Source organism: Leuciscus leuciscus (genome assembly GCF_965113295.1).
Source record: "Leuciscus leuciscus genome assembly, chromosome: 3".
Lineage (NCBI taxonomy): Eukaryota > Metazoa > Chordata > Actinopteri > Cypriniformes > Leuciscidae > Leuciscus > Leuciscus leuciscus.
In genome coordinates this window covers 28,714,379-28,725,056 of record NC_138727.1, presented here as the reverse complement: position 1 = coordinate 28,725,056, position 10,678 = coordinate 28,714,379, and the positions used below count along the sequence as shown (strand labels likewise).

Genomic DNA, 10,678 nt, shown 5'->3' with positions numbered 1-10,678 from the left:
CTAACGCAGAAACGCATCTTCGAGTGTATCCGTCCCCAGGATTGGTTTGCAGCGATCGACCTGAAGGACGCGTACTTTCATGTCTCGATCCTCCCTCGACACAGACCGTTTCTTCGGTTTGCGTTCGAGGGTCGAGCATATCAGTACAAGGTCCTACCCTTCGGGCTGGCCCTGTCACCCCGTGTCTTCACGAAAGTCGCGGAGGCGGCCATTGTTCCCATGAGAGAATGAGGCGTTCGCATTCTCAACTATCTCGACGACTGGCTCCTATTAGCTCACTCGCGGGAACTGTTGTGCGAACACAGGGACATGGTGCTTCGGCATCTCAGTCTGTTGGGGCTTCAGGTCAACTGGGACAAGAGCAAACTCTGCCCCACGCAGAGGATCTCTTATCTCGGTATGGAGTTGGACTCAGCCGCTCAGACTGCGCGCCTCACGGAGGAGCGTGTCCAGTCAGTGCTCAACTGCCTCAAGTCCTTTCAAGGCAGGTCAGCGGTCCCACTGAAACAGTTTCAGAGGCTCCTGGGGCATATGGCAGACGCAGTAACGCAGCTCGGTCTGCTCCATATGAGACCACTTCAGCGCTGGCTTCACGATCGAGTCCCGAGATGGTGCTTGGCAGAGCGGCACGTTCCGGGTGAACATCACCCCACACTATCGCGAAACCTTCAGTCCTTGGTCAGACCCTGCGTTTCTACGGGCCGGAGTGCCCTTAGTCCAGGTGTCCAGGCATGCTGTGGTTTTCACAGATGCTTCTGCCAACGGCTGGGGGGCCACGTACAACGGGCATGCAGTTTCGGGTCTGTGGACGGGGCCCCAACTGCATTGGCACATCAACTGCCTAGAATTGTGGTAGGTCACAATTTGTTGAGCTTAACTGGCTTCCTGTTGAGTCGCATGTTATTATGTCAAGACTGACCATGACCCATAAAATATTGTATGGTAATGTCCCAAATTATTTGTTGTGTCTTATTAATAAGGTGAAGGACACACACACTATTTACACTCGTGACAGTATATCAGACCTCTGTCCTTATGCATTCAAGACAATGTTAGGGAAAGAAACATTTGCCTATATAGGGGCAGTTCAGTGGAACAAGTTAGACCGGCAAATTAAAGTGATTTCAAGCATGAACTCTTTTAAAAAGAGGACCAAGGACTGGTTATTAGAGAGGGTAGCGGAATAGGACCAGGGGCCAGTTAGCGTCTATATTTTTGCTTATTTAAGGAAAATGTTTGTACAGTATGTTATGTCATTGATTATCACACAATATGTAAGTGTCTTGTCCTGATGTTATGTGTTGAGGACCACAATGGAAATAAGTCCTGGACTTTATTGTGTTTTTATCCTCGATTGTATTTGATGCCTTTTGTTTTATATTTAAGGCATTCTTGATATAATTAAATAAATCAAATCAAAATCAAAGTTGCAAGCAGTACGCTTAGCCTTGTGCCGCCTCAGAGGCTTACTTCGTCACAGGCATGTACTGGTCCGTATGGACAGCACTGCGACCGTTGCGTACATCAACCGCCAAGGTGGTCTCTGCTCCCGTCGTATCTCACGACTCGCCCGCTGAGGTCGCTTCATGTCCCTTGTATGCTCAACCGTGCAGCCGACGAGCTCTCACGGCAGCCGCCCCTTCCGGGAGAATGGCGACTCCATCCCCAGGCGGTCCAGCTGATATGGGAAATCTTCGGAGCCGCTCAGATAGATCTGTTTGCCTCTCCGGACACGACCCATTGCCAGTGGTTCTATTCCCTGACCGAAGGAACCCTCGGCATGGATGCACTGGCGCACAGCTGGCCCCAGGGCCTTTCCCCCAGTGAGCCTTCTCGCACAGACTCTGTGCAAGATAAGGGAGGACGAGGAGCAGGTCCTGCTTGTTGCGCCGTATTGGCCCAACTGGACTTGGTTTGCAGAGCTCATGCTCCTCGCGGCAGCCCCTCCTTGGCCGATTCCTCTGAGGAAAGACCTTCTCTCTCAGAGACAGGGCACTCTATGGCACCCGCATCCAGACCTCTGGAAACTCCATGTCTGGTCCCTGGACAGGACGCGGAGGTTCTAGGTGGCCTACCACAGGCTGTGGTAGACACCATCACTTCCGCTCGAGCCCCCTCTACGAGGCGCCTCTATGCGTTGAAGTGGAACCTATTCGTTGGTTGGTGTTCTTCCTGCCGGGGTTGGAGCGAAGGCTGTCTCCCTCCACCCTCAAAGTGTATGTTGCCGCAATAGCCGCACATCATGATGCAGTAGAAGGTAAGTCTTTGGGAAAGCACGACCTGGTCATCAGGTTCCTCAGGGGTGCTAGGAGATTGAATCCTCCTCGTAATCCGCACCCCGTACCCTCTTGGTATCTGACTTTAGTGCTCAGAGCACTCCAGAATCTTCCATTTGAGCCCTTGCATGCAGTTGATTTAAATATCTTGTCAATGAAGACAGCTCTCCTGCTCGCTTTGGCGTCCATCAAGAGGGTAGGGGACCGCTAGGCATTTTCGGTCGACGAACCGTGCCTAGAGTTCGCGCCGGACTTCTCTCACATTGTTCTGAGACCCCGGCCCGGATATGTGCCCAAGGTTCCTACTACTCCTTTTAGAGATCAGGTAGTGAACCTGCAAGCGCTGCCCCTGGAGGAGGCAGACCCAGCCCTGGCTTTGCTCTGTCCTGTTCGTGCTCTGCGCTGCTATATTGACAGAACTCAAAGCTTTAGGACCTCAGACCAGCTCTTTATCTGTTACGGAGGCCAGAAAAAAACAGAAGGGGAAGGCTGTCTCCAAGCAGAGGTTAGCCCATTGGCTAGTGGATGCTATCATCCGGGCTTATGATTCCCAGGACGTGCCTTGTCCACCTAGGTTGAGGGCACACTCTACTAGGAGTGTTGCCTCTTCCTGGGCTTTGGCTCAAGGCGCCTCGCTGACAGATATCTGTAGAGCTGCGGGCTGGGCGACAACTAACACGTTCACTAGGTTTTATAGCCTTCGTGTAGAACCTGTTTCCTCCTGTGTACTTGCTTCGGCAAGGAACGCAAGGAATTAGGTTAGTGTCGGCTTGCTACGCCATTCTTGCCCCAGGGGCCGTATACGTGCGTTTTCCTGCTCCGTTGGTTACCCAACATACGGCTAACCTCGTGAGTTCCTCCGTCACCCCCCGGCGTCAGGCGAGGCGGATCGCCGGTCGCCAGGCCTGTTACCTCTCACTATGAGCTGAGTTCAGGCTGGGGTTTATGTTGCGGTCCCTACGGCGACCCCATATGTGTTCTTCTACGATACGGTTACCCCCCGGGTTAACCAGTGTCTTCCCCTCGACAGAGTCTGCTCTGTCGTCTCTGCTGAGTATGCTCCCACCCTCCGGGCTGGGACTACCTCAGAGACTTCCATGTGTTCACTACCCTACGGGCTAGTGCACATGTGTTTTCCTAGTGCCTCCCTTCGGGCAGGTTTTGGGCTCCGCAGCGTTCCCTTCTACATCTTGGGCACGCTTCCCCAGTGTTATCCAATGTCCACTGAGCGGGTCTTGCAGAACAGCAGTGTGACCTCTTCCCAGCTAAGCTTCTGCACATAAGAGATAAGTTTCAAGAAACTGCTGGCTGAAGCTTAGGCAGGGCGCTGGAAGGGGCCAGCACCATGGCGTTTTATTAGGGATCCCAATTCGTTGGAAGCTCCTCCGACGAGACGTAGGAGTTCCCGAACGAAAGGGAACGTCTCGGTTACGTATGGTAACCCTCGTTCCCTGAGTAGGGAACGGAGACATCTCGTCCCGTCGCCATGCTGCTGTACCGGAGGACTTGACACCGTTCGGCTCCTCAGCGAAAAGCGTTTGTGTATGCGCTCGCTTCCGCCTTTATACCCGCGCTGCGAGGCGGGACGCGGAATGCAAATGTTGCATGCCAATGTTCAGTGGCTCGTTTTAATTCACTCGAAGGCAATTGGTCTCCCTAGCGTGATCCCAATTTGTTGGAAACTCCTCCGACGAGACGTCTCCGTTCCCTACTCAGGGAACGAGGGTTACCATACGTAACCGAGACGTTTCCATTTAATTAAATGACTTAGTGACTCCGTCTGTAGATGACCTTCCACCGCTTTATATGCATTCTGCTGAGAAAATGTTAAATAATTAAGTTGATGTGAATTATTGTAAGTTCATGATGAGGTGAAATGATAGTGATGAGGTGAGATGATAGTGTGATCCTGCTCTCATGTTAATGAGACACTCATAGCACTAACATGAGTGGAGGCCAACGCTCCTTCAAACACATTTACACAAATATCTACTGTAAATGTAGATGTTCCATAGACTTCTGTTGTTTTATACACAGCTTATTATAAATACTATAACCTTATCCTAACAGAAAACGTCCTTTTGGGGCCATCCAGCAATATCCTAATTTGTACAAATATATATTTTTAATTTTTTTAACTACAAATTAGGATATTGCTGGATGTCCCCAAAAAGACGTTTTCTTTTAGGATAAGGTTATAGTATTTATAATACGCTGTGTATAAAACAACAGAAGTCTGTGGAACATCTCCATTTACAGTTAAGTAGGTACACACAGTAGAATACAATTTTGTGTTCTTTATTGGACATGTTGACATTTAGTTGTCCTCCCAGTACAGGACATTTTCCTCAAATCACAAGTAACACTACAGAATGCACAATTTCTTAACCATATTACAGTTCCAGTTATTTTATGAATAAGCAGCACCAAAAAGATAATTAATTATATACTTTTGCATTTTGCATCATCAATATCAACATCAATATCTCTTGCTGGCAATGCAGACAATCCTATAAATTAATTAAATAAACTCTGCAGTAAATAAACCATCAGTAATTAAAATGGATAGCTTCAACACAATGTAGAAATATTTATTTTTGTGAGTTACAGCACTTTATGATTGAAGTTTTTCTACACTGTAAAAAATTATAATTTTAACAGTAAAAGACTAAAATGCTACGGTAAAAACTGTTAACTGTTAATCAGTACCTTACCTTCTGCAGTGAACTGGAATAGATCTAATGAGACATTTCATGCATTTTTACAGTAAAATACTGTTAAATGTACAGTTTTTGGAAGTGATAAAGAACAAGTCATCTAATAATGTACAGCAAAAAAACATAAATTGACAATCCCATAATTCCTTTTGTAAGACTTCACATTTTATGTTTTTTTTTTTCATTTACTTTTTTCTTATCTGTTATGTATATTAGGGTTTCATGTGACAGTACATCTTATGTTGTTTAATGTTGTCATGGCATAAATTTAGTGTTGTGTGTTACCACCATAGTACCATTTTGTATTTGTGAGTAAGACACCTTTTATATATTACTATTTACTTTCAGGTAATAAATGTATTATCAGCATGTGGAACAGTTACTTGTGATGACCTTTGATTCATGTGGCTTTCTCTTTACCACCTGTGTGGTTGTCATTATAATAAAGATTTTAGTAATTTGATATATAAACATCATTGCAGTTAATGTTCAGTCTATAAAACTTATAATGTTGCTATACCATATTTTTTACAGTAACTTTCTGGCAACCATAGCTGCCGTTTCTTTACCGTACATTTTTAAAGATTTTTACAGTGTATATACCACTTAATCGTCATCACTATAATGGTCTTCATCACTACTATCATCTTCGTTCTCACCATCGTCATAATCATCATCATCATCCTCAGTATTGACCTTTCCAGAGAGAACATCCTCAATCCAGTCCTCCAGCTCCTCAGCTGACGGTAGAGCTTCAGCATTAAGCATGTTCAACCACACACTGTCGGCCTATAAAACACACACACGGGTTCCCATGTTTTATGGGGACTTTCCATAGACATAATGATTTTTATACTATACAAACTGTATATTCTATCCCCTAAACCTATCCATCACAGAAAACTTTCTGCATTTTCACATTTTCAAAAAACAGTTTATACGCTGTGTTTTTATCTATTTTTATCTATCTATATATCTGTCTGTCTCTCTATCATTAATAATCCATTGGGTTTTACTTTATTTTGATGGTCCCTTTAATACATTCTGTTGACTATAACAGACGTAAAGTAACGTTGAACCTACACGCTAACTCTCATTGGAGTGAGTGTTAGTAGAGTATTAGTAGACTGTTAGGGTCAGAATAAGTAGATATGTTTACTTGCAAAGTTACATATAGTTAGTAGAATGTCTGTTGGGGGACCATCACAATGAAGAGTTAGCAGATATTAAGCAGACAGTCCACTAATACTCTAATGAGAGTTAGTTGGCGTGTAGTTCCAAAGTAACTTATAGTCAACAGAATATTCAAAAGGAACCATCAAAATAAAGTGTTACCATACATTGTATTACTGTGTTATACATTTTGGTTGTTGGTTGTTAGATTTCTTTGGTCCTTATAACCAGGCATACATGCTGCAAAATAGGTATTAGTTAAGCATATTTACACAGAGCATCTGCTGCTCAAATTATTGCAGCAATGTTATTCTGTAGTGTCTTTATCACGTAAAACTAAATTAAATTAAATTAAGAATATTTTAGTAGGTGTAGGCTTTACAGTAGGCCTGTAAATGTAAAGTTTGACTAAAGAATAGTGTGTGATTAAATGCTTTATCGTGTTGTAGATCATTATGTTATGTTAAACTTTACCTCAAAAGGGTATGATAGTTTAAAGCTAAAAATGTGTAATACACAGCCTACATGTTTCAATGTAGAGAAGTTTTTAAAAGGAAACAAGAGGTGTTTTCACAGAGTGATGAAGGCTAGGACAGAAAAAGTAGAATACTCAACATAAAAACCGAAGACCAAAGTTACTTACATCAGTCACGTTCACCACACCAATCTGGGGTCTGGAAAGGTCCACCTTAAAGGTCTTCTCCCAGTAGGTAGTTAACTGCATATGAAGTAGCTATCACAACATTGCCACAAGTGTTTCAATTTAAGCAGAAAAATACTTCGTAGACATGGATGGGATAACATCTCACCAGAGGAAATTCATCGGGATCAATCCACATTATGCTTAGATCTGGGTTTTTAGTATTATCCCTTGCAATGTCCTTTAAAATTTCCAGGAATTCATAGCCGTCTATGAAATGGGAGAAAGAAGCACAAATTAAGTGTTTGAGCTATTAATACAATCATTCTGAGCTACAAAATCTAGTCTTGGTGATAGCAGTAAACAATTTTCTTGTTGGAAGTGACAACCTGGATCCTCCTCCTCAGCAAAGGCAACAATGTGGATTCCATCCATGTCATCTTCCTGTTAATTGAGCAGAGAAAGATCACTTAAGCAGTTAACCAGTAGCCATATGAATCAACAGTTAACATTCAATAGATCAGTCCTACAGATCCAGTCTTGCTCACCCAAGTCTCAAACATGTCCTCAGCACGAAGCTTTCTCAGAGTGGGCCTGGGGAGGATAACACATTATTTTTAGAATGAAAGTGGATATTGTAGATGATATTTTAGCAATGTCAAAGTTATGAGGTTACCACTGATATCACCTTCTATGTTGATTAACAAAGTCCACTATCTCCTCTACTGAGTAAGGTTTGCCAGGAATGGTTACAGGCTCATCCATGAAGGGCTCATAGAAATCAATTTCATTCATTTTTAGAGTCAGTTGTTTAGCCACCTGCAGCATGAAACCGTTATAAATTAAGCCAAAACATAATCCTGTTTCCTCAAAGATGGTCATAGCCATTTATACACAAATATCTTCTCACTTTTATACCAAAATAACAGATACCAGAAAAATATCTAATGGCATTCATTCTTTTTTTTTATTGTAAAGGAATGGACCGCACGTACCCCTTTGTCAAAAGTGGCAAAAAACTTCACATATGGTTGAAACTTCTCTGCAGTCACCTGAAAGGCCTTGTAGTCTGAGAAATAAAAAGAGAGTGAAAAAAATAAAATAAAATAAATAAATAAATAAAAAACATACAGTGGGGAGAACAAGAATTTGATACACTGCCGATTTTGCAGGTTTTCCCACTTACAAAGCATGTAGAAGTCTGTAATTTTTATCATAGGTACTCTTCAACTGTGAGTGACGGAATCTAAAACAAAAATCCAGAAAATGACATTGTATGATTTTTAAGTAATTCATTTGCATTTTATTGCATGACATAAGTATTTGATACATCAGAAAAGCAGAACTTAATATTTGGTACAGAAACCTTTGTTTGCAATTACAGAGATCATACGTTTCCTGTAGTTCTTGACTAGGTTTGCACACACTGCAGCAGGGATTTTGGCCAACTCCTCCATACAGACCTTCTCCAGATCCTTCAGGTTTCGGGGCTGTCGCTGGGCAATACGGACTTTCAGCTCCCTCCAAAGATTTTCTATTGGGTTCAGGTCTAGAGACTGACTAGGCCACTCCAGGACCTTGAGATGCTTCTTACGGAGCCACTCCTTAGTTGCCCTGGCTGTGTGATTCGTTGTCATGCTGGAAGACCCAGCCACGACCCATCTTCAATGCTCTTAATGAGGGAAGGAGGTTGTTGGCCAAGATCTCACGATACATGGCCCCATCCATCCTCCCCTCAATACGGTGCAGTCGTCCTGTCCCCTTTGCAGAAAAGCATCCCCAAAGAATGATGTTTCCACCTCCATGCTTCACGGTGGGGATGGTGTTCTTGGGGTTGTACTCATCCTTCTTCTTCCTCCAAACACAGCGAGTGGAATTTAGACCAAAAAGCTCTATTTTTGTCTCATCAGACCACATGACCTTCTCCCATTCCTCCTCTGGATCATCCAGATGGTCATTGGCAAACTTCAGACATACGCTGGCTTGAGCAGGGGGACCTTGCGTGCGCTGCATGATTTTAATCCATGACGGCGTAGTGTGTTACTAATTGTTTTCTTTGAGACTGTGGTCCCAGCTCTCTTCAGGTCATTGACCAGGTCCTGCTGTGTAGTTCTGGGCTGATCCCTCACCTTCCTCATGATCATTGATGCGAGGTGAGATCTTGCATGGTGCCCCAGACCGAGGGAGATTGACCATCATCTTGAACTTCTTCCATTTTTTAATAATTGCGCCAACAGTTGTTGCCTTCTCACCAAGCTGCTTGCCTATTGTCCTGTAGCCCATCCCAGCCTTGTGCAGGTCTACAATTTTATCCCTGATGTCCTTACACAGCTCTCTGGTCTTGGCCATTGTGGAGAGGTTGGAGTCTGTTTGATTGAGTGGGTGGACAGGTGTCTTTTATACAGGTAACGAGTTCAAACAGGTGCAGTTAATACAGGTAATGAGTGTAGAACAGGAAGGCTTCTTAAAGAAAAACTAACAGGTCTGTGAGAGCCAGAATTCTTACTGGTTGGTAGGTGATCAAATACTTATGTCATGCAATAAAATGCAAATTCATTATTTAAAAATCATACAATGTCATTTTCTGGATTTTTGTTTTAGATTCCGTCTCTCACAGTTGAAGTGTACCTATGATAAAAGGTTCCTTTGTAAGTAGGAAAACCTGCAAAATCGGCAGTGTATCAAATACTTGTTCTCCCCACTGTATATATAATTTTCCATTAACCCTTAAAAACTGTAATAAAATGTTAAACACTGGGAATTAAACATTTTAGTGCTGAAGCATCTTGCAGCTAGTGCTCTCACATCATATCCAGAGGTCACAGCAAAGGCTTTAGCAATCTCCCAGCTGAAATGGTATTTTTTTTATCGTGTAATCGTGTAATCGAGATAAACTCTATCTCGTCTTACTCTCTGCAATGCCCTTTTTAGGGAAAAGCTCTATAACTGCTTTTATCTCTTTGAACAATTAAAAAGCTTTTAATAATATGTGGGGTTACCACAGGGCCTGGTTAAGCTGACATCTGGACTTGTATGATTTAACATGACATACTGTAAGAAAAGGCTTAAACAGAGCTATGGCCACAAATTATGTCAAACACAACACCAGCAAAGGCACAGGTAATCAACTGATCATTCATGAGCTGTAAATCATAAATACAAAGTTCTGTCATGAAACTCTAGCTGGCGCAGGCTGATCAGTTCTTAACTCAATCTACTTGCAATCACTTAATTCTCTATAGAACAAAGCTGATTGGTTCCTGCTGTATCAGTAGCCAATGAGCTCACTGCTCAACCTTCAAATATTTGGTCAGCATTTGCTGTAGCAATTTGCAATGCACTTTCAGAATCCCTTCACTCTCCCCAGCTCCACCTGTATAGATCTGCTATGGGTGTCACGTGTATGTTCTATTTTGGTTTTATTCTAGTTCCAGCTTCCTTTGTTCTCATTTTCCCACCACTGGTTTGTTTTTATAGCCGCGTTTCCACCGAAATTACCCGGAACAATTTGTACCAGGAACTTTTTTCCCAGGAACTTTTTTTGCCCCAGACCGGTTGCTTTCTGCGTTTACACCGCGGTCTAAAGTACCGGGAAGGTAAACTGCGCGCAACTGCTCCTCCCAGTCTGCGACGGACATAATCAGTTGCGCCACATTTATAAGTATGGAGGAGATTCAAACTGTGCTGCAGTTATGTATTGGTTTACTAACGAGGTAATTAACAAAACAAAATAGACGAGCACTGATACTAAAGCGTGTTCGGAAAGCTCATATGCGTATAAAATTAGACAACGTATGTTATCAGTTATTGTGAGATGCCTGGGATGAACGGGAATTTTTTTTTTCCTCTTTCGCAAATACACTTAAAAAAAG

At 43.2% G+C, this 10,678-nt stretch overlaps 1 protein-coding gene across 1 annotated transcript in view; it reads right to left on the bottom strand.

Moving 5' to 3' along the window:
• Positions 1-5,157: 5,157 nt before the first annotated feature.
• LOC309495600 (calsequestrin-2-like) overlaps positions 5,158-10,678 on the bottom strand; it is an 18,012-nt gene continuing 12,491 nt past the window's right edge. Inside the window, exons 5-11 of the mRNA XM_082165418.1 lie at positions 7,802-7,875; positions 7,495-7,625; positions 7,355-7,400; positions 7,196-7,250; positions 6,976-7,076; positions 6,810-6,884; positions 5,158-5,782 (exon numbers count right to left, since the gene is read on the bottom strand). Of these exons, the coding sequence (XP_082021544.1) occupies positions 5,600-5,782; positions 6,810-6,884; positions 6,976-7,076; positions 7,196-7,250; positions 7,355-7,400; positions 7,495-7,625; positions 7,802-7,875 (665 nt within the window). The 3' untranslated portion in view covers positions 5,158-5,599. The remainder of the gene's footprint in view (positions 5,783-6,809; positions 6,885-6,975; positions 7,077-7,195; positions 7,251-7,354; positions 7,401-7,494; positions 7,626-7,801; positions 7,876-10,678) is intronic.